Here is a 24,243-nt window from a genome sequence, read left to right on the forward strand (position 1 = left end):
CCCATCGCCGTTCACATAGTGGCTGGGTTAAAGTAGAACCTGGGAGGTAGACCAGAAATCTGATTTCAGACCAGTCCACAGAAAACCCTTGGTTCCTGGAAGTGTTTGTTGCTGCTGGCCGAGAGATACAGGGTGAGCATCTCCCTTTGGGCTCTGGTTTCCACCCTGGCTCAGACAGAGGAGCTTCAGGAACCTTTAATGCCTTAAATCTGTGGCTCTTTGGAGCCTAGGTCTCAGCTAGAAAAGGAGTTCATATCCTGAGTGGCAGTTTCCTAGTAATATGTTTTTAATGTGCAAAACCTTCAAGTACGAAAAAGGAGAGGATGGGTAGAGATCACAAAAACTTCAAGGTGCCCCACCCTGACCCCATACTCTGAGTCATTCTCCAGCCTTACCATGCCCACCCCGCTTTTCATGACCCTGGATATGTCTGTCTTCCTCTCCTGCCCTTGCCCTCTGAGCCTCAGGTATTTATGGAAAGGCTGGAGGTTAGGGTGGATGCTAGCAGTGTTTCAGATGCATGCTTCAGATAAGAGAACTAGGGCGTGTCCAAGAGCAGGGGACCCAGTTTGAAGCCCTTCTTGAATGTCTCAGTCCCCAGAGGACAGAGGTGTGATTCCTCCAATTGGGCCCAGGAAAGCTCATGGCTGCTGCCAGCACCTGTTCTCCCCAAGGCCATGTCCATACTCTGTAGGTGCCTCTCCTCTCTCCATACAGTGTTGCTGGCACTGCCCTGACAGTAGACCTTGAGCCCTCCAGTGCCTCTTGGCTTTCCACTGCTAATCCTAAAAGGGATTTTTCTGTGCAGTCTGTAGTATTCTGAGGGCTCCCTGCTGGCCCCTTGACCTTCTAAACAAGCCACTTCCACATGGGTTAGTACGTCCTGTTCTTTGCTTTCATCTGAGTATGGAGGCAAATTTCATCCTCAAAGGGCTGGGCCAGGCATGCAGGTTCAGGGTATAGACTGCGCAGGCTCAAATTGTGCTTGCCCATTTACCAGCTGTTTGATCCTGGGTAGGCTTCTCAATTTCTTAGTTCCCTCTCCGTTGGCCTCATTTCCCTCCTCTGTGAAGTGGGGACAGCAAGGTAGCCTGTGAGTGAGGCAATATATAACAGGTACCGGCACAATGAAAACACTGTTTCTCTGCTTTTCCAGGTGCCCCCCGCTTCTTGGGCAGGAGGCCCCCACTGTAGTGCATCTCCTTTCCCAGTTCCCACTGTTAGTGTCCCATTGAGCATCTGTGTTCAGGGAGAGGCCCACCTTTGTCTGCACCTTGGATGCTTGTCCTGTGGGCACATGGGTGCTTAGAGCCGTGCCTGCTACATGACAGGCATGGAGTCAGTGTTGGTAGATGAATGAGGGCACAGTGAGAGTGTCAACTCAGGCCCCCCACATCCTCTGGGCTTGCCTGGCTCAGACCGGGCAGCTTTCAGCTGACACAGGAGGGTATGAATCTCCACCCCTGATGAGTGTGGTGAACAAAGTCTGCCCTTAGATCCCATCATTTTTGACCTTTGCCTCATCTGCCACCCCAGTATTCAACACACCTGCCGTTACTGTCGCTCCTCTGGATGGACATGCTGAGGGTGACTGTGTTAAAATGCACACTGCTTTGGGGGGAAGGGAGGGGAAGCTTCCTCTGAATCAGGGACTCAAGGAGGACAGGAGCAGACAGGCAACCCTGGGTGTCCAATACTGGAGGTGGGAAGAGAAAGAATCACATTCTTCTCCCTTCTCTACCTCACTACATGGCTGGGCAGTGGCGATTTGACCCACTGCAGAGGGACCAGGAGATTTGACCTTGGCTTCCTGAAGTGCTTGCCTCTGTGGCCCAGCTAAGTAGGCCTGGGGTGGCTATATATTTCCTTAAAGCTGGGATAGCACTCTCCATTTGCATCTCAGTTTTGCCATCTATTGTTACCTGCAAGTTCCTTCTTGATGTCTGGAGGGTAGGATGGATTAGCCCGGAATTTATGTCTTTGGAAGGTTTAAGCTTCCATTTCCTGCCCTATTCCAGTCCGGTGTCTGCAGCCCCATTAGGCTAATTACTCTTTAGACCAAGAAGCTGACAGCATGTGTTTCTCATTCTCACCCAACCTCCTAGTTTCCTTTCACTAAGTGCCATGATAGGGACAGTGCAGTCTTTCCTTGGCAGGACCCTGGGAACCCATTTATCAAAAGAGAAACACTTTGTACTCTGGGCAAATGGTCTCCTTGAAGAGCCGCCCGGGAATGAAAGTTGGGGGTTGGTTGCCCCATTATTGCAGCGCCCCTTTGGCAGACCAGGAAAAGTGAGTAGAGCTGAGACCCACTTACACTGCATCAGCCTGCATTCTCAGAACCCGTCCTGATGCCGGCATCCTGGGTCCTCGGACACACAGGGGTCCAAGAGGGTCCTTGGCTTTATGCAGGATGGAAATCAAACGGGAATCAAGACAGAGTTTACTGCAGATACAGAGCGTCTGAGAGACTCAGGAATGGAGCACAAGTCTTGTCTTTGTTTGGGTCCTGGGGGTTTTAACTGAGGGTGAGGGTCTGGTGCAAAGTCCCTCAGGCATCCAGGAACCAGTTAAAACAAAGACAAGGACCCAGTGTTATTTCTTGGAGCCAGGACTCTTGGCTTTGTGGAGCTATTTAGCACCAATGGTCTGGAATATGCACCTGGGAGCTTTGTCAGATCAGTCTCACCTGGTCCCTCCTTAGATGTTACCTGTTTTAGAGAAAACACAAACTCCCTGTCCCTTACAAGCAGGACAGACGCTATTTGCACTATGAGGCATGTGTCAAGTGGGCTGACGGTTCAAGTCCTAGTGTTATGCCCCAAGTTTTCATTATCGTCCCAAAAACCAGAGACCGTCAGGGAGACAGAGTCACACATGCAAAAGCAAAGGGCTTTATTACGAGTTTAGGCTGGTCAGGCCTAAGCTTGGGCTCTCAGACTTTACCGGCACAGTAGATCCGTGTTGAGAGCCCCAAACAAAGGGGAGGTAGGGACTTTATGGGTTTGGGAAGGGGGAGTTACAGGAAATTGTGACGCAGGTATAGTGACCCAATCACTATCACCTATCAATACTGGCAGTAACTTTAACCATACATTGATACTTTTGGTGGGAGCCAATTACAACATTTAGAGTATTGACCAATTACAGAGTGGGCCCAGGACCCTCACGTAGGGCGTGACTAGCCTCAAGCAATAGGAGCAATAGGTGATTATCTATAGCTTCTATCTCTAGGCCCGCTCTTAGAAATGTTAATGGTGTTAGCTAGCCTTTCCTGATTGGGTGTTACAGGGGTGGTCCCTCCTGCCTTGGGCAATGTGTGCCCTTCTGTTGTCTAATGATTCTGAGAAGCCGAATTCGGACCTGCGTCTTACACTAGCAAGGATAGAAGCAAGAAAAGGGGTAAAAAGCAGATTTTTATGGAGTCTTTCCATTTCCCTCATTCCCATGCCTGCCTCCAGCAAATAGAACTGAGCCAAAGGACAGCCCGCCATAGACCTGAAGGAGAACAGGAGGCCCAGTGAACCTTCGTGCAATTTGGGAGGTGGGGGTGGGAGAGCACATTACAGGGAGCACACCCTTACTGACGCTGCTGGCCTCTGGAGCTGCTGGCGTCTACATGGGCTTCCCGGCATCCGGGGCTTCAGAGGCCACACCAGGCCCTCGGCTGGGAGCGTCTCTGCATTTAGGCCCAGCGCATGCTGCAGAAGGGACAACAGCTCTGAGGCCAGGATGGCATTGTGTCTGTGGTTATTTTTGGAAGAGCTCTGTGCTCGTGTAATCTTCCTTTGAAATAAAAATTACTTTTTCAATAAATTTTCTCCTTTTAAAAAGCTAAGCAGAACCTCGCAGAACTTTACATCTCCGCATTCAGTTTTTCAATCAGCAAAGGCATGTTCTCTTCCGTCATTCTTTAACTAAATGGGTTTGATACCAATAATGTCCCAGAATTAATTGAACAGAAGATGCATCCCTCTTTCTGTTAGAGACTTATTTCGCTCTTTAGGCACCTTATTGTCTAAATCGATTTATGCTGATGTTCTTTCATTTTCTTGGAGGCTGTGAAAAGCTTTCAGAGGATATCCAGGGATCCAGAGGACCTTTCACAGGTGGCATAACCATCGGCAGGCAGAAAAAGTAGGCATAAATTAGGTCATGCAAAAAGTCACTGGGAGATAATGTATGGAAGTTTCCCTTCTCTAAAATGTCTTTTAGTGCCTGATACTACACCTGGCCACTAATTCTTCTCCAGGTGTGTCCTCGGGTTGTCTTCTTTCTCCCAGAATCTGTAAGTCTGTAAGTAATTTGTAGGCCTGGATATACTCATACCCCACTGTGTGATTGCCACAGCTCCTAGCTCAACGGTGGTATTCAGATTAGTTCAATCACATTATTGGCTATAGCTGTGTGGTCCAATGAGGTTGCACTTAGCCACAGGTGGATCTTTAAATTTTTCTTAAATAAAATTTAATATCAGAACTTCCATTTGTCAGTCACACTAGCACATTTTAAACACTTGGTAGCCACATGTGGGCCATGGCCGCCATATTGGACAGCACCATGGAGCTTTTCCTGCATCACAAAGATTCATTGGACAGCATGGGTTGGAACGTGTTGATTTATCTGTGGTCCCTGCCTGACTGTGGAATTTCTGCAGGCAGGCCTGTGTGTGCCACTCCTTGCTGTGAAACTGGTGCCACAAAAATGCCCGGGACAAGATCATGTTCCATCAGCTCTTGTTGAAAAACTGAATAGCAACCCTACCTTCAATTGTGTTGAGTCGTAAAGATTAAGAATCGTGAAATGGTTACATCTTGAACTGGAAAACCTTTTAATAGTCATCTGGTTCACTTCCCAGCCAAGAAAACAGGCCTGATATGGTTGGAGTCTTGTCTTAGGTCCCCAGACTAATCGGGAAAAATCTTTAACCCCAGCCATGATCTCTTTCTCCTTGGTCCATCACTCTGTCCACTATATTAAACTGTCTTAATGTTTACTTTGAAATGGCAGTGAAGAAGTCCTCCTCAAATGATTATTTAGAAGAAAATGTCCATAAGTTGAGCCAGTTTACCTACCTACAAGCATTCTAGAGCAGAGGTATTCTGTGTGCCATGTATTAATAGCATTTCCATTTGACTTGGGACCAGGGTAAAGGTGCCCATGTGGAAACTAACAATACTTTATATTGTTTTGGAAGTCTGCCAAATTTCATAAAGCAAGAAATGATGTATACATGTTGAAAGGGAAGAGTCAAGAGTGGTTGTTATCTGTAAAAGAATCATCTGACAGGGACATTGGGGTGGCTCAGTCAGTTAGGTGTCCAACTTTGGCTTAGGTTATGATCTCATGGTCCATGGGTTCGAGCCCCGCATCAGGCTCTGTGCTGACAGCTCGGAGCCTGGAGCCTGTTTCGAACTCTGTGTCTCCCTCTCTCTGCCCCTCCCCCATGCTCACACACTATTTCTCTCTCTCAAAAATAAACATTTTTTAAATTAAAAAAATCATCATCTGACTATTGCAACCAATAAGTGTCCATCGTGGTGCAAATCACAAGATCAATATAGAATAATTTATGGCTTTCCTATATATAGGCAGATCAATTACAGAAAATTAATAGGCAGACCTCCTTTACCGCATCTGCCAAAGATATGGAATACCCAGGAATGAGGCTAATAAGAAATGTAATACCTTTCTTTATAAAATAAAACTCGGCCAGAGATCATTTAAGAAAGCCTGAAAAGATAAAGAGGTGCCTGTGTCCCAGGATGGCAAGACTCAAAACTTTAGTGTTTCTAGTTCTCCCCAAATTAATCCATTCATTGAGTGCAGTCCCAAACTAAAAGGCCTTTTTGTGGAACTTGACAAGCCAAACTCATAATAGGAGTAAAGTTCTTAAAATGTCTGAGATAATTCTGGACGCACACACACACACACACACACACACACACACATCGAGTAAAGAAGAGAATTGGCTTATTAGTCTGCTTATCTTGTCAGAGGTAGAGTTTCTTTCTTTCTTTCTTTCTTTTTTTAATGTTTATTTCTTTTGAGAAAGAGAGAGTACAAGCAGGGGAGGGGCAGAGAGAGAGGGAGAGAGAATCCCAAGCAAGCTTCACACTGACAACGCAGAGCCTGATGCAGGGCTCCATCTCATGAACTGCAAGATCATGACCTGAGCCAAAAGCAAGAGTCAGGGGCGTAACTGACTGAGCCACCCAGGTGCCCCACAGATAGAGTTTTCTTAACACTCTGCAGCCTTTTTGTCTGAATCAGTACTGTCACCTCTAAGCAGTCACCTTGGGAGGCTAGGTCCTTATTCCATCAGTGTAGCTGCCTTTCTCAGTTTCTTTGGGATGTCTGCCAGGAATCTGCTTCAATGCCCTTCTCCCTTTTTATAGAATATCCTCCCGGGTCAGAAATCAGTATACCTTTATAGATAATTTTTTTTTTGTAAAATTTTCAAGCATCATTTGAAGTCTGTGGAAGCATGGGCTCTGGATGCACTCACAGGATGCTTTAAGCAGTCAGGGCACCATGCAAAGAAGGCTATGGGTGTGACAAGAGGGTTCCTCTCCCTTGTTCACGTGTTCATATTGGGGACCATCCCATCCTGGAGTCGCCTTATGTTAATGAGGCAGAGGAAGGACACTGCAGGCAGCCTGCATTCTGTGTGCTGGTGAGCTGTTGTATGGACCTAGGTGTTCATGTGCTTCTTCTGTCTTATAGCCATTTATTGAGCCCTGATGTGTGCCCAGCCCTGGCCAGATTGCTAGTGGAGCAGGGAAGGGTGGCCCATGTCACAGCATAAGAACCGTCTGTCATGGGGGAGGGGAGGGGAGGACAGGACCAGAAGCACAGGGGCTGGCGAGCCAGTAGGAGTTATCAGAGCCCAGAGACAGTTTTCACTAAGACAGCAGTGCTTCTGTAGTTTGACTATTGTCGATAATGCTGCTATAAACCTGGAGGCGCATGTATCCCTTGAACTAGTATCATCTCTTTGTTTACGTATGTTCATTAAACCTATCAAAAAATTGGAAGCCAGCTGCTTTGTGTACAACGTGCCCAAGCAGAAGGGAGTCTGTGGGGGAAGGTGCTGGAAGAGGAGAAGCCTCATCATTGAGAGTCAAGGTGCCTATTGTGGTCTAGCAGGCCTGGTAAGATAGTTTCAGAAAAAGGAGGCTGGCGTGTGTATGACCTAAAACAAATCACTCTCATTTTACAGCCCCCAAAGGGGCTCATCAAGAATGAAGGAAGTGTTTGCTTCATCTGGAGTCTATAAAGATACAAGTGGAAATAGAAATGAAGATACTCAGGCCAAATGGTAGCTCAGTGATACTGCAATTGTTTGTATGGAGTGAGATTCTGAAACAGGAATAAAAGGTGAAAATAGTTATCAACATTGCCTTTAAAAACTACTCTTCAGAAGCGCCACCTCAGGCACCCGACACCAAGTCCGTCACCGATCTTCCCGCCCCTGTTGGAACCAGCAGCCATTTCTTCACACATTGCATAAAATGTAAACTTCACCTGTCAAACCTTCATACCTTGTGCCCATGTTGCATGAAGAATATGTGATGTGAAACACCAGAATCACCCTCAGCGTGATGCTGTGCTCACAGAGAGCGGCCCGGAGACCCCCTACGAGAAGGGAAGATACACTGTCTTAGGGGAGCCACACTCTTGCACACGCGCACGTTCACACTCAGGGACCAGAGTGAGGTGCAGAATCACTTGGGCTATGCTCCTTCTTTTTTGTCTTTTTCTCTCTCAACACGATTAATTGCATTTTTGTTAAATGAAAACTTGAGAGCCCATTTGATGTGAATCTTCTGTATGAATAAACACACAATACACAAGCCCAGGCAAAAGGAGAAGACAGACCTGACTCATATAACTGACTTCAAAATCCCTTATATATAAATTCAAGAACTTGGGTGTGTTTGTTACTCTGGCGAGTGAAGAGAGACAGTTTATACCATATTGTCACCTACTGCGATATAATCTACTCCAGCAAAGTGCACTTATTGATCTTATGCTGTATTGATCATTAATTGCCCATTGGTGATCTGCACTTCATGATGACTTCGGATCATTCTTACCATGATGATCCTGTGTGTGTAGGAGGCAAAGCTGAGTCCTAGAGACCCCAGATCTATTCTACTGGTTGCATTGCTACTGAATCCCTGAAGGCTGATAGGCTCATTTCCTTGGACAAAAACAGAAACAAAAACTCCTCTGGGGTGAGAGGATTTTGATGTTATCATTGTCTACTTATTTTGTTCTCTCTAAATGGCATTATTGATGATCATGACTATTTAAGCTGGATAAATGAGTGTGGCCTGTTACCCCTAGTGACTTTTAATACTTGTAAGGGACATTTCTGAGTAGCTGAAGATTGAGGGCACAGTGTGGTTCTTGTCAAAGAAGTATTGACAGTTGAGAATTTTCCTTCCAGTGTAAAGCTGGTGCGTTAGTCATTATGTTAAATAATATGAATTAATACAAATCTACTTATCATTTCCCAGAAGCTGCCATGAGCCATCCCTATTACTGCAGCATCGTGAGCTCTTACTGAAAATGGACGGCCAGTATCCCCACAGGGCTAACAGGGTCGGCCTGGGCTGGCCAGGACCCGCTTCAGTGGAGAGGCTGCATCACGGGAGCCATTTCCCCAGCTTCCCAGCCAGGACTGCCTTGAGGGGAGGTGGGACCTGATTGTCTACCTGTTGTCAGAATCCCAAAGCTTCTAAGAAATAGACAGGCTCAGAGCCAGGAAAACCAACACTTTCAAGATGGCAGATACACCTGACCTAAAACACACAGCTCTCTTCATGATCTTCAGGATTTGGGGTGAAGCTAGAGGGTAGAACATTGTAGGGATTCTCATAGAACTCCCTGCATGGTATATATTGCATTTCCTGAAGCAAATACAAAGCAATGTGTTACTTGTTTTAAGATAAAATCAACTCAAGGCCAGTAAGTTGTGATTGTGTCTGATAAATCTCGGTCACATGTGACGTGGGGCCTGTCTATGTCTTTAACCCCACTGTTACTTAGAGTTAAAATTAGTATATGTGCTTAATGGTACTCATTTTTGTTAAATATAATGTTGCCAGAAGTAATAGATGCCCTGGGACATAAACCTAAAACAACATACATTTCTCAGTCAAGTGATCCTGAATTTAATCTAAAAATAGCCTAAACAGTAGTTTATGTAAACCTCAAATAGCAAGACTCCCAGCCCAATGCTAGTTCATCAAATTGTAAATTTATGAGGCACTTAGTTAGCATTCGAACGTTTTAAGCCAGATCAAGCATGCTCTGTGTTAGAAACAGGCCCCAGATATCCAAGAATCCCAGTCTTGGCTGGTCTTGCTGACTGGAACATTCCTTGGGGAAGTCCTTCTCTGGGGCCAGCGTAGTGAAACACTAACATAGCACACTGTGTAGGCATATGGTTATTGACGGCATAGTCAGCTTTTCTGAGCACTGTTTTAAACATAGTTTTGTCTCCTGAGAGACCAGGCTTTCTGGCCAGCAGAGGCTGGCTGTTTGAGCAAAGGAACCTCTTTCTTTTTACAACCAACCTGACCACGAGAGAAAACTTAGAAGTGGTCACAGACAAAACATTCCTCCATATGTGGTGAGGCCATTCTGCCAGGACTTGGATCTCCTCCAGTTGTGGCTTCCCAAACAACATCCTTGTTGTTTGAAAAAACCCATCTGGTGGCCGCTCAGGGTATCCCAGCCCAAGATGATGGGAACCGGCTTATAAAAGTACAAAGCTAGAAGAAAAACTGACTCACAGGTTGGTTCTCTGTAGGCTTGGATTCCCCAAGAGTGACCACAAAGCAGTTTCACCCGGTCTGTGTGCCATGCTTACACCTTGTCATTGAAGATGGAACGGAGCCCTGTTTTCTTGAGACATTTTATTTCTGGAACCTGTACACATTTAGCAGAGTTCACTGAAATCCATCAGATTTTCAGAAGATCTGTTTATTTTGAAAGCTCTATCCTTTGTTTTATTTAAAGATATTAGATAAAACCCTAAGTCAAATTTAAGATGCCTTATAACATCCTTTGTTAAAGGCACTTGAAAAACCAATAGTTCTTCAAAAGTTAACACCAAACAAAGAGATCATAGGCTGATAGACAGACAGATAGCTGTAGATACCTGTTGATATAGATAGATAACAAGCAAGAGAAAAACTCAAAAGCTGAATAATGACACTGAAAAATAGGACTCACTTTATTCAGCGAAGTAACCAATAGAAATATATCCAAATTACTCCTATTGGTCAGATTTATCTGACAGGCTCTTGGTTCTTCATTTACCTTGAATTGGATGGATACCTGGTTTCTTGGCAGGAGGGCAAGACTGAGTCTAACTAGAGAAGGCCACACGGCACTAGACTTAGCACCCTTGTAATGGATGTGAGTTTTGCCGTGTTTCCCCCAGTATAAAATAGCTAGTTTACTCAGTAAATATTCACAGAGTGCCCAGTTCGTGCCAGTGACTGGTGGGGAACTTGGGATAGAAGGCTGCCCTGTGGAGTTGGAAGAGCCTTTTGGGAAATGCAGAGGGAGAGTGCTGTTCAGGGTAAGGCCTAGTAGGCGGTCTGGACCACGGGAAAACATGACCACCAACACATGGGTCCGTGGCACCCAGATGGGCTTTCTTCTGGCAGGAAAGTAGTCAGTTAACTGACCAACTGACCAAAAATTTCAAAAATGGTCCAAGTGGAGAAACGTAAAGGTGCCTTAAACATTTGGTTTAAACTTAAGCCATGAAAAGGTTAAATTTTTTCACCAATATTGCGGTGGGGGTTGAAAGCTTTTTCTTTGAGGGTACATGTCCCTTGCATGTCACCTTCTTCATACAAACCATGAGTATAATGAAATGAGGGGTTTTTTCGTTGTTTTTTAATGTTTTACTTTATTTTTGAGAGAGAGAGATAGACAGCGTGAGCAGGGGAGGGTCAGAAAGAAAGGGAGACACAGAATCTGAAGCAGGCTCCAGGCTCTGAGCTAGTTGTCAGCACAGAGTCTGACACAGGGCTCAAACCCACAAACTGTGAAATCATGACCTGAACCGAAGTTGGACTCTTAACCGACTGAGCCACCCAGGCGCCCCTATAATGAAATGAATTAGAATTCCAGTTTCTTTTTCTTTTTTTGTTTGGGTGGAACATAAAAGATCCTTGTGAAACATTCCGGACCAGATTTTTATGATATTTTTTCACCTCATCTCTTACACTTGTCTTGCCCCCATCCAATTTGGCAGTGGTCTATTTTTAGCGAGCTCAGTTAGTTTTCTTGAAAACAACTACTTTTGCTCTCATGTTTCATTGGTTAACACAACATGTAACCACATGTATTAATTGAAATAACAAGTATTACTGACATAAAGAAGCTTAAGAGTAAATACAGTTAAGTCTTGATAAGCGTATCCTTAACTCATGGGAGCAGAGAGATGTGGGTGATCAGAGACCGCCCTGCCAGCCTGGAGATTCAGGAGCCTGAGTGCCAGGTGGTGTATTTTCCAAGGGCTAGGATGGCTTTGGCTAATCCAGCCTCACATGTGGTGGTCCATGAGCAAGAGTATGGAGGGGCCTGGAGGGTGTGCAGAGTAAGAGCAGAGGCGGGCTTCTGCCCCGAGACCCCAGCATTAAGCGGCAGTTGCGGGGCGTTGATGGAAGACAGTTAGCGACATATGAGGAAAACTGGAAAATGTGCCTCCGGAAAAGCCTTTAGAACCTCTTTTTATAATTATCTCTGTTTGTGTCATCTCCTTGCCCAGGTAGACAGTGGTCTGAAGTCAGGGATGGCATTTTGTGCACCATTGTATGTTCACTCTGTAGTCTGTTAGCTGGCACTTGCGAAACACCTGATAAATATTTTTGAATGAAAGGAAGTACACGATTTCTCCACTGGCCTTGTTGAAGGACGGGCGTCCTTCCGCACAGTGAGTGTCTGTCCTGAATATGACAGGTCAGGAAAGTGTGGGCCATCTGATCTTGTGTGTTCTGTGCCTCAGGTTACCCTGTGACATGTGAGCAAACTAAGATCCCTGTTCGGTTTCTAGTGCATGGTCAGCCACACACATCTAGACAGGCATCCTGGTGTCTAGTAAGTCCAGCTGGGCACGGAAGGCAACAGGTATGATGTTGGTGGACCCAGGAGTAATGACATGAAAGACAGAAAAGCCTCATTTTCCACTGATTTGAAGATTTACACACATGATATTATACAAGTCAAAGCCGTGGGTGGTGCCTTCTAGACCTTCACATAATGGCTTCTCCTAGGACAATAATACATGGAGGTCATTAGCATTGGGCTCTTTTAGTATCAAAAATAAATGTCATCATCAGAAGTTTACAGTGTAAGGACTATAATCTCACAGCGTATTAATGTAATTTTTTCATTTATTCATTTATTTAGCAAATGCTACTGGTGTCTGGTCTGTCTGTCTTCATTAAGTAAGGAGGTCATTGCCGTCTATCTCTATAAACTCATGGTGGTTGGTCTGGTTTGTTGAGAACAGCAGAGTACTGGGTCTCAGCCTGTGTCACTCTCTCTATTTCAAACCTGGGCTGGGACCTGGTCCTGCCGACAAAAGCCTGTAGCTTTAGCGTCCCTCTCTCCTCTTCCTTTCCCTCGGGCAGCTTGGGGATGAACCACGATGACGACCACTCGTCCTGCGCTGGCAGATCCCACATCATGTCCGGAGAGTGGGTGAAAGGCCGGAACCCCAGCGACCTCTCCTGGTCATCCTGCAGCCGAGATGACCTGGAAAACTTCCTCAAGTAAGTCCTTGAATCATCCTGTACAAGCGCTATGACAGAAAGTATTCCTGGGGCGCCTGGGTGGCTCAGTCCGTTAAGCATCTGACTCTTTAACATTTTTTTTTACATTTTTTTTTTTTGAGAGACAGAGACAGAGCATGAATGGGGGAGGGGCACAGAGAGAAAGAGACACAGAATCCAAGGCAGGCTCCAAGCTCTGAGCAAGCTGTCAGCACAGAGCCTGACGCGGGGCTCGAACCCATAGACTGTGAGATCATGACCTGAGCCGAAGTCGGACACTCAACCGACTGAGGCATCCAGGCGCCCCAAGCGTCTGACTCTTGCTTTCATCTCAGGTCATGATCTCATGGCTGTGAGATGGAGCCCTGCCTCAGGCTCCACCCCCACTCTCAAAAACAAAGATAATAAAAAATATAAAAAAATTTTTAAAGAAGTACTTCCAGAAGACACAATAATTGGAGTCTTAGTGAGTGTGGGAAGGAGAAATGAATCGCTTAGACTGATCTGGGCTAAATAGGCAGTCAGCGCAGAGTCTCCTATATCTGCAAAACTTCCTCCCAAGTGTGCATCTGGTAGGATGCCATGCATCCCACTGCTGCTCATAAATGCATTGTTGGTGGACTAAATATCAACCCAGTAGCCAGGACTTGAAAAGAACCCCATTTCATTTCTCTGCAATATCTTGACAATAAGCAGATGCTACCATAGCAGTGTCCCACGGCTGCCACAGAAAAAGGTGCTTCCTTAATGCTCAGCCTGCTCACCTTGATAGGGGGCAGCTTGCTGGGGGTGGGGCTTGCTCTCCCCCACTTACCCCCCTCTTCCCCACTCACATGTAAGGATGGCTGTGTTTATCCCACTGCTACCTTCTTTCCACAACATACCTGCACCCTTCCACTTGCAGATTTCTACAGAGGAGCTGGTCATCTGATTTCAGACCTTTGTCACACAAAGTCTTTGCTCATGTCCTATGAAGATCTCTTCGTGTCAAGTCCTCAGGGATAAACTTACAGATTTATGGGTAGACCCTGATCACTTCATTACTTAGTTGTATTCATCTGTCCAGCCTGTGGAGTTGGAAGGGACTCTGAGTCTTACCTACATACGGAGCTTTGCGGTTCAATAGCACATGAAAGCACCCGGTGAATTCGGGACAGAGCAGCCAGGCATCACTCTGCCTCCTGTCCTCATCCTACCTCTTCTTTCATGACATTCCTGTGGGTGGGGAAATTATGTTGTTGTAAGGCACTTGACGTTGTTTCATTTTTCCTAGAAGGGTTAGTGAAACAAGGCAGGATATTTTCGTTTGCTCATATACACACTGCTGCTCCTAGCGCCTTTGCTAAAGTGTTGTGTGTGCTTGAGCCTGGGAGAGGTGGCCAGTGTCAGCCTGTATGTACGTACGCGCAACTCTCTTCTTCCAGAATCTTGGGGCGAGGCTAGGTTTCCTTTCTACTACCATCTGCCTTGCTTTGGGGAATTGAAAAATAAAAGCATTCAAGGATTTAACCTCCTAAGGGAGCCACAGGCTCCCAGCCCCCAATTCAGTCTTTCAGAGTTGTTCTCAACATCTATGAACATTTCCGCCCTGGTTGAAATCCCGAAATCCTTTGCAGATGGTGCCAACAGCCAGTTTTTACCAAAGGTAGAAGGTGCGCTCTGGTGGGAGGGACATCTAGACCAGGCAGCTGCCACGGCCTGACACAGGCCCTCCAAGAGAGTCTGCAGAGTTGGAAATAAGCACTTTGTTTTTATTCGAAATAAAGCAAAAATGACCCTAGCTTCCGTTTTTTTCTTCATTCATGGTAATTTTGCTTAAAAATGTATTCTTTTTTTTAATGTTTATTTATTTATTTTGAGTGAGAGAGAGGAAGCAGGAGAGGAGCAGAGAGAGGAGGAGAGAGAGAATCCCAAGTAGGCACCTCAGTTTCAGCACAGAGCCATACATGGGGCTTGAACCCACGCACCATGAGATCATGACCTGAGCCAAAACCAAGAGGCCAAAACCATGAGTCGGGCACTTAACCGATTGAGCCACTCAGGTGCCCCTCAAAGACATATTCTAAGAAAATACCGTTGGAATCTATTTCAGAAATAGATTTTCATCCAAGAAAGCTCACACTTGAGAGAAGTACATTAGTCTCATGGGTGTTATTCCCAGGCCCTTTCCTAGTTCCTAAGCCCTCATTGTCTTCATAGGAAAGATCTGCATTTGACCAGGTAGAAAAAGAACTAAAAGAAGCGCAGTCCACATGTCTTTGCCTGGGTCATCTTCCCATACATAATTTGGAGATGCGTCCTCCTCCCCTTCGCTTGAGTGACAAATCAAAACAAAAACCTGGGAAGTAGCCTTGCAAGTCAACTTGCCCCTTGGCCGTTTCAGGTCGAAAGTCAGCACATGTTTGCTGGTCACAGACCCCAGGAGCCAGCACGCGGTGCGTCTCCCTCACAAGCTGCCAGGAATGCACTACAGCGCCGACGAGCAGTGCCAGATCCTGTTCGGCACCAATGCCACCTTCTGCAGAAACATGGAGGTAAGCAGCCCCAGGAGGCCTGGCTCAAGATGGAGCATCGGGCTCCTGGTGGAGGACACAGGTATCCATACTGCACACACACGCGTGCACACGTACATGCACACACACATTCACTTACCCTGGTGTGCATGAACATACACCCTCATGGGCATTTGCATAGGTGCCCCTGTAGAGAGCCATGAGTGCACACACGCATGTGCAGTTACATGCATTACACACTTCCACACACACAGGCAGCTTTTTATTTTCTTAATTTTTTTTAAGTTGATTGATTCTGAGAAAGAAAAAGAGCGACCGGGGAGTGGCAAAGGGAGAGGGAAAGAGAGAATCCCAAGTGGGCTCTGCGCTATCAGTGCAGAGCTTGACATGGGGCTTGAACTCACAAATGGTGAGATCACGGCCTGAGCCAAAACCAAGAATCAGACACTCAACCGACTGAGCCACCCGGGCACCCCACACAGAGACGCTTTGGTAGAGGCATGCTTCAGAGTCATTACTGACACCAGTGACCTACTGTTTTGTTTTAATCCAAAGGCATTTCTTTTTTCCTTCCTTAATAGCCTAATATCCTAACATGAAAACTTTAGAACATTAGAGAAAAGAAGATTCACCCTTGTTTCTTGAAAGTGATGTAGCCATGGAAGGCAACTAAAATCTGTTAAGCACTGGAGAGTGTCAGGTCGAGAACATTTAATAAACAATAAATTGGTTATTTGATAGAAGCATCAAGAACCCTGTTAAAAAGTTACCTTTTACTGAGTCACCTGCATGTTTTGTCCTAAAGCTTCTTTAAAAAAAAATTAATGTTTATTCATTTTTTTGAGAGCTAGAGCATGAGTTGGGGAGGGACGGAAAGAGAGGGAGACACAGAATCCGAAGCAGGCTCCAGGCTCTGAGCCATCAGCACAGAGCCCAGTGCAGGGCTTGAGCTCACACACTGTGAGATCATGACCTGAGCCGAAGTCGGAAGCTCAACTGACTGGGCCACCCAGGCGCCCCTGTCCCAAAGCTTCTAAACATGTGTGAGCCTGATTAGCCATCACCACAGGCTCCCTGGGCTGCTTTTCCCAGTGTGCTGATGGTAACACCAGCCCTCAGAGATGAAGCAGTCTTTCCAAATGGTTTGGTTAGCAAGTAGTAGAGCAAGGATTTGACGCAGGCCCGTTCACCCGGAACACACATTCCCCACCATGCTGTTGACAGCAAGCCGCAGCCTGGCCACTTCTGTGTGCCAGGTAGATGCACCAGGCCCTGGGGCAGCATGGTCTCCAGGCCACAACCCAGGTAGAGGCCAGAGTGGCCTGTGCCCTCGCTGGCAGCAGAGGGCAGCTGTGCCCTCGCTGGCAGGGAAGCAGGGCCAGTGCCATTCTGGAGCAGAAGGACAGAAGGACAGAAGCAGAACCAGCTGGGGATGTGTGGGACTCCAGAGCCACCCAGTGGCAGCTGGCCTGAGGGAGGGCTGTCCAGGTGCTGGAGCTCAGGATGGTATCTAGTCCCAGGGAGGGAACCTGGAGGGCTGGCCATGTTCCCAGAGCAAGACCCCAGCCTGGGGTGGGACCATCTCCAAGACAGATAAGCCAGGGACTGTGCCTCCAGAGTGAGACCCTGGGGTCCCAGCCAGCAGGACAAATCAGCCTGGACTCCGGGGGGTGGGAGGCAACCTCTTGAGAGCTTCCTGGCCATGTGGGAGTTGGTTCGGGAAATCAGGGTGGAGTCCTCAGGCAGAGCATACCTGCCACTGTTTGGGGTCTGGAAACCCCCAAACCAGGCTAGTGCCTCCCGCTAGTTGTTTCCCTAAAGGACATTTGTGCACAGCAATGTCCTCTCCCATTCCCCTGCCGAGGTACCAGCCAGGGACCCCGCCTGGCCTTGGTCACGGAGAGCTGAGTCCCACTTTACAGCCCTGTGCCTTGCACCTTCTGCCCAGCATAGCAGGGTTGAAGGACCCCTCTCTGGAGAGACCAGGATTCCATGGTCCCCAGCTGTCTGCCCCTGGTGCCTGGTGCTCACATCGTCCATGACCATTAAGACTCTGCTTCATATACCATTTGCCAGTCAGGAGACACCGTTTGCCTTTCCCAGCCTTCAGTCCTTTCAAGTACCTGCTGGTACAGAACCATCAGAAAGGGCAGATTTCAGAGGGTCCCTTGATGGCATGGTGACAACACAGAATCCATGTGATTAAAACCCCAGGGGAGGACCCTGAGCTTTCAGGAAGAGTAGAAAACACCCTGGGCTCCTGGGGTGGAGAAGCGGGGAGTGCTCAGCTGAGTCATGGGACACAGAGTCTCTGCCCGCCGTGGATCTTCTCAGGGCTGCTGGGATGTTGCAGGCCAGGCTGTGCTGGCCCTGCCACAGTCAGGATGGCAGGGGAGGTGGGGGAGCTGGGCAGAGACTGCCTCCTCTCTGAGAGCCGCAGCCATCTTTGCCTTTTAGGAGCCAGACAATTGCATACCAGTTGGGCCAGGAAGGACGGGAGGAGGGAGGTTCCTATACTGGGGGCTCATGATTTCCCAGGCAGAGATGTATGGAGAGAGCATGTAAAAGGGTCAGCTCTCCATGCATTGTCGCATGAAACCCTGACTGCAACCCTTGAGTAGAGGCTTTGAACCCCATTTAACAGATGAGAAGACAGAGGTAGGAGAGGTTAGGTGATGGGCTGAGATCACCCAGCCAGGAAGAAATGGGCTGCAGAGTGAGCCCAGGTATGTCTATTACTGAGGGAGAAAAGGAAGTCTGCATACGGTCATTCAAAGACAGACCCCAAGAGGGAGGAAGGTGACCTGGTATTTTATTTCCCTCTACCAGCATCGTTGTGTTAGAAGACAGTGAAATGTCAACAAGTAATGATCAGCACAGCTATGTCACCTTTTATTCTCCCTGGAAGCTCAAGATACAATTACATAAAGTGAAATCTTCTTGTTTGTAAGTTATAGGGAAGCTGAACATTTATTCCTACAGCTCACCAGGAACCACAGAATTTCTTCTCCTTGCGTTTTCCCTGGGAGTTTCCCAGTACTAAAATAAAATGGCATTTTCCTCCCCGGTATGTAGTGGGAGTGATTCCTTGGGGGAGAGAAAGAGCACCTGTTAGCACACTGACCTAGATGGCCGGCAGCCTCTGGGAAGCTGGCGGAAGTTGTCCTGCTTGCGAGGCTAGGGTGCTCCCTTCACTGTGACTCTCACAAAAGGTGGTAACTTCAGCCAGGAGAGAATGCCACACTAATGCCCAGGAGGCAATGTCGGAGAAGAAAGACAGAAGGCCGGCTGGAAACCAAGAACTTGGGGAGCGCTGGCCCTAGGCCTGGGACACACCACAGGACTCCAAGCCAAACCAAGGCAGAATCCGCTGCGGGATTCTAAGACTTGTTTTATCACTAGTTTACTCATATTTTACCTTCATGGGTCAGTGTTTTCAGTAGGTGTTCACTGTAACAGGAGAGCATACATATGTCGTATTATTCCTTTCTTGTGCCGCTGTAACATGACTCTTTGGTGCTGATATGAGCCCGTTTCCCTTCTTCTTCGTGGTCCTCATTTCCTTCTGCACTCTCCTTCACCTACTCTGTTCCAGTTTAGTTGCCTTTCCACTCTTTCTTGAACATGCAAGGCATGCTCCTGGCAAGGACGCTGCTTCATGCTGGCTGTTTCTCTGCCTGGACACTCTTCTCTCACTTGTCCCCATGACTAAGTCCCTCATCTTTTTTCTTTCTTTCTTTTTTTTTTTTTTTAATATTGTTTTCTTCAGAGGTAACCTTCTCAAGGAGGCCTACCCTGACCATGCTATTTAAAATTTCAACTTGGCAACCCTCACCCACCCACTCCTACAGCATCCACATCTCCTGATTCCCTGAGGGAAAGCCCTGTGCTCATAAACTTAACATTTTTTAAGCTTATTTATTTTTAAAAGCAAGAGAGAGAGATCAAGGGATATGCAGAGATCAGGGGATATATCGGTGGTGGGAAGAAGAACAGAAGCAGGCTCTGCACTGATAGCAGAGAGTCTGATACAAGGCTCAAACTCACAATTGGTGAAGATCATGACTTGAGCTGAAGTCAGACGCTTAGCTGAATGAGCCACCCAGGTGCCCCCATAAATTTCACATTTTTTCATGTGCTATATAGTTCATTTGTCATGACTATCGATCTCTCCCTCTTCTGGATTATAAGCCCTTTAAGGGCAGGTATTTTTCTGTTTGCTCCCCAGTGTTTTCCAAGTACCATGGTCAGTGCCTGACACATAGTAGATGCTCAGTAAGTATGTTTTGATCTGGGATCCATCCATAACCCTAACAGAAAATTTAAGTTCTTTTGTGACTTCACCCCACCACCGATGACCCTGTGGGCAAGCTGAGTTGAGGAAGAAACTCTTAGAGACCTCCCTGTATAGTTATAATACCTTGATTCTCTAAGCCTGAGTCCACCATCTGGTTCACTGGCATACACGTTAAACTCTGTGAGATATCTCACAGGGGTCAATACAGATCTGCCCTGCGGCTTCCTCCCAGGGCAGGAAACTGTTCACAGCAGCACAGTAGACCTGATGGAGACTGACTACAGGCTGGTTCCTAGTGACCATCTCTGTGTCTCTTTCTTGTGTGTTAGTGCCCTCACTGGTAAAATCCAATGTTCCTGGTGAGTTAATACACATAAGGAGCTGAGAACTGAGCCTGTATACAATATCAGCACCCGAAGATTTGAACTGATATGTGCGTTATTATTCTCTTTCTGGATAACACTGATTCCCACCCATTGGGGCACAAAACTAATCTGTCTGTGTACATGTCTAGGATCAACATTTCTCTGCATTGAACTTCACAGCGCCATGAAAAATTAAACATTAAGTAAAACCTATACGCTTCTGGCAGCTGGAGACATCCAGAACCAATCAGAAAGGTGTTTTAATCCAGTGCCAAATTGGTCTCTATAACCATTATTATTCTTTAATATCCTTGAGGGTTGAAATGGATCTCATGTTATAAAATGATCATGGTTGCAACGTGGCCTTAAATTTCTTATCTTGAAGTCTGCCTTCAGCCAAGACAAAGTGACAGGGACCAGATTTACCCTACTACCTGAAGCAACTAAGAAATCAGATGAACTGTATGTAGCAGTGATTTTTCATAACGTTGGCTGTCAAGCAAGGAAGAATTGTGATCCTCAAGAGATGTGAAGCACATAAACTGAGCTCCCTAATTGTCCTAGCTTACTGCCTGGATGGTCTCTAGGCCGTGACACAGGGAGGGAGAACTGGGAAGAAGCAAGTCTTCTTCAGTTGAAGAAATGGCGCTGGGAGTACAGGGAGTTCACAGAGCAGAGTACCATGGAAGAGAGAGCTTTATAAAGAGGGAACCTCAGAAATCTGCACAAGATTTCTGTGAATCTTCAGCTTAGTACACAACAATGTATGTGTGAAAAACTACCCAAGGCCAGGAAAAGAACCATCTGGAAATGTTAAAGGAACAACCTCTGGAGCTCACTTAAATGCACAGAAGGGTGTCGCATCAGTAGCATGGCAAAATTAGCCCTATACGAAATGCTAATCAGTGCCACCTAATAAAGTTTACAAGCAAAATCTGAAAGAATTAAACACTTTCCAGGTGACCTAACCAAGTCCTAGAACAAAGCTCAAAAATATTTGTAGAAATTTCTACAAATATTTGTAGAAATACAAAACCATCCAGCACTCAATGAAATAAAATTCACAATGTCTAGCATCAAATAAATAATTACTAGGCCTTTAAAGGAGCAGAAGAATATATCCATAAGGAGGAGAAAATTAGAACTGACCAAGAAAGACACAGATGATAGAATTAACACAACAGGGCATTAAAACAGTAATTACCATCATATTCCAGGTTCAAGAAGGTAGCAGAAAGATTTAACACATTAAATAGAAATATGGAAGATATAAAACCGATCCCAAGGAAACCTCTAGAAATGAAAACTACACTGTTGGAGATGACAGAGATCCTGCATGAGGTTGCTGAGAAATGAGAGATTGCAAAAGAAATGATTGGCGAACTTGAAGACAAAGTGATTGAAACTATCCAAAATGAAACACAAGGAGAAAAACTGTGGACAAGAAAAAGGAGACCGCATCAGTGAGCAATGGGTCTTTAGGTGGCCCAATACATGTGTAGTTGACACCCCAACAGGAGATGAGAGAGAACAAGGACAAAAATAATATTTGAAGAAATAATGGTAAAAATATTCCAAACTTGATGAAAATGATAAGCCCACAGATCCAAGAAGCTCAGCAAACCCCAAGCACAAGAAACAGGAAGAAATCCAGACCAGCACTCATCATAATCCAACTGCTCAAAAGTAATGATAAAGAGAGTTGTCTTAAAAGGACCAGAGGAAAAAAGTCATGAACCCATTAACAAAGGTAAAAAAAAGACAGCATATTTCTCATTCAAAACAATTCAGGCAGAAAGGCGTGGAAGACACATCTTTAAAATGCTGAGAGAAGGGGCCCTGGGTGGCTGAGTTGGTTAAGCAACTGACTCTTAGTTTCGGCCCAGGTCACGATCTCTCGGTTTCATGGGTTTGAGCCTCGTATCAGGTTCTGGGCTAGCAGTGCGGAGCCTTCTTGCGATTCTCTCTCTCTCCTTTTTCCTTGCCCCTCCCCAACTCATGCTGTCTCTGTCTTCAAATAAATAAACTTAAAAAAATAAAATATAAAATACAAAAATAAAGTATGGAGAAAATAAAAAGCCTGTCACCTTAGAAATTTACAGCCAGCAAAATCTCTATCAAATCTCTTCCAAAAATTACTTTACACTCAGCAAATCCCTTTCAAAAATTAAGGTGAAATGGAATATTTTTGTGATGCAAAAGCTGAAAATATCCATTGCTGACCAACCCATGCTATAGGAAATATTAAAGGAAGTCTTGCAGGCAGAAAGATAATATATTAGATGTAACTATGGATCTACAGAAAGGAATGAAGAACCCAGGAAGTGCTGACTGCATGGGTGAACATATGATATATTTAAATATGTTCAGATGTCTTTTTTATATAAAAATTGTTTTAATGTTTATTTTTGAGAGAGAGAGAGTGACAGAGTGTGAGCAGGGGATGGGCAGAGAGAGAGAGAGACATAGACATAGAATCCGAAGCAGGCTCCAGGCTCTGAGCTGTCAGCACAGAGCCCAAAGTAGGACTTGAGCTCATGAACTGTGAGATCATGACCTGAGCTGAAGTCGGATGCTTAACCAACTGATCCACCCAGGGTCTCCTGTTCAAACGTCTTTTAAAAGGATCATTGGCCATTTAAACAAATGTCTTACCAAAAAAAGAATAAGAATATAGTCATGGTACATACCCATGTCCTAATCCCCAGAACCTGTGAGCTTTTTCATATATGACAAAAGGGACTTTTTAGGTGCGGTTAAGTTAAGGATCTGGAGATGAGGACATTTCCTGGATTATCAGGGTGGCCTGATGTAGTAAGAAGGGTCCTTACTAAGAGGGAAGTAGGAATAAGAATAGGCAGTAGGAGACGTGACAGCCAAAATGAGAGGTGGGGGTCATGCAAGGAGAGGCCATAAGCCAAGAAGAGCAAGGCGGTCTCTAGGAACCGGAAAGTTCAGGAAACAGATTCTCCCCTTGGAGCCTCCAAATGGAAGCAGGCCTGTTAAAACCTTGACGTAAGCCCAGTGAGCTTGATGTATGCCCAGTGAGACTGATTTTAGACTTCCAACCTCCAGAACTGTACAATGAGAAATTGGTGGTATTTTAAGCCACTGCATTTATGGCAATGTTTTTTAGAGAAGCAGTTGGAAACACTAAGAGCTTTGCCAGAGGAAACCAGTATAATAATGCAGAGTTTGTAACCTATCTAAATGTAACGTGTGATGCACAAAGACCAGAGCAGGAGAAGACGGTCATATACTATTGTAAGGTCTTTATGCTACATATGACGTGGAATAATTGCACGTAAAGATGACTGTGATAAATCAAAAATATATAATATCAAAGGACACAGAAATGCTGATGCATAGGGGCACATGCACCCCAATGTTCATAGCAGCACTTTCTACAATAGCCAAATCATGGAAAGAGCCTAAATGTCCATCACCTGATGAGTGGATCAAGAAGATGTGGTATATATACACAATGGAGTACTATATGGCAATGAGAAAGAATGAAATCTGGCCATTGGTGGCAACGTGGATGGACCTTGAGGGTGTCATGCTAAGTGAAATAAGACATGCATAGAAGGACAGATACCATATGTTTGCACTCACAGGTCTAACAGGAGAAACCTAACAGAGGGCCATAGGGAGGGGAAGGGGGAAAGAAAGTTGGGGAGAGAGAGGGACACAAACCATGAGAGACTATAGAATACTGAAAATGAACCGAGGGCTGAAGGGGGAGGGCGAGGGGCAGAAGCGGGTGATGGTCATGGAGTGAGGGGCACTTGTGGAGAAAAGCACTGGGTCTTATATGGAAACCAACTTGACAATAAACTATTTAAGAAAAAAAATATATAATATCAACTGTAAATGAACCAATAAATAACACAACCAAAGTATAGCTAATAAGCCAACAAAACAAAGTATGAGCATATATCACTTATCACTTATCCCTGAGACCGCTTAAGTATATTAGAACAGATTATGTAAGGGTGAATTATAAGTGAATATTAGTCATTTATATTCCATTATGCTAAGAACCTGTTGCCGTTGATATTAGGGCCAGGACCTCTTCTGTGTGGATGTGGGTCTCGTTGTGGCCCCCATGCTCATCCCACGTCTCCAGCTGTTGACTCCTTCATAATAATCATGCTCATGACATCATATCTCTGGTTATTTCAAGGCATTTCTCAACAAAATTCTGCATATAACATGAGGCCCCCCTTTAATAGGAAAAAAAATTACTACTTACTAGATAC

General features: G+C 45.7%; 1 protein-coding gene across 1 annotated transcript in view; it reads left to right on the top strand.

Moving 5' to 3' along the window:
- Positions 1-24,243, top strand: part of ADAMTS17 (ADAM metallopeptidase with thrombospondin type 1 motif 17) — a 337,603-nt gene that overhangs the window by 159,270 nt on the left and 154,090 nt on the right. The window contains exons 9-10 of the mRNA XM_029952287.1: positions 12,666-12,806; positions 15,190-15,340. Of these exons, the coding sequence (XP_029808147.1) occupies positions 12,666-12,806; positions 15,190-15,340 (292 nt within the window). The remainder of the gene's footprint in view (positions 1-12,665; positions 12,807-15,189; positions 15,341-24,243) is intronic.

Source organism: Suricata suricatta, chromosome 9, assembly GCF_006229205.1.
Source record: "Suricata suricatta isolate VVHF042 chromosome 9, meerkat_22Aug2017_6uvM2_HiC, whole genome shotgun sequence".
NCBI classification, from domain to species: domain Eukaryota; kingdom Metazoa; phylum Chordata; class Mammalia; order Carnivora; family Herpestidae; genus Suricata; species Suricata suricatta.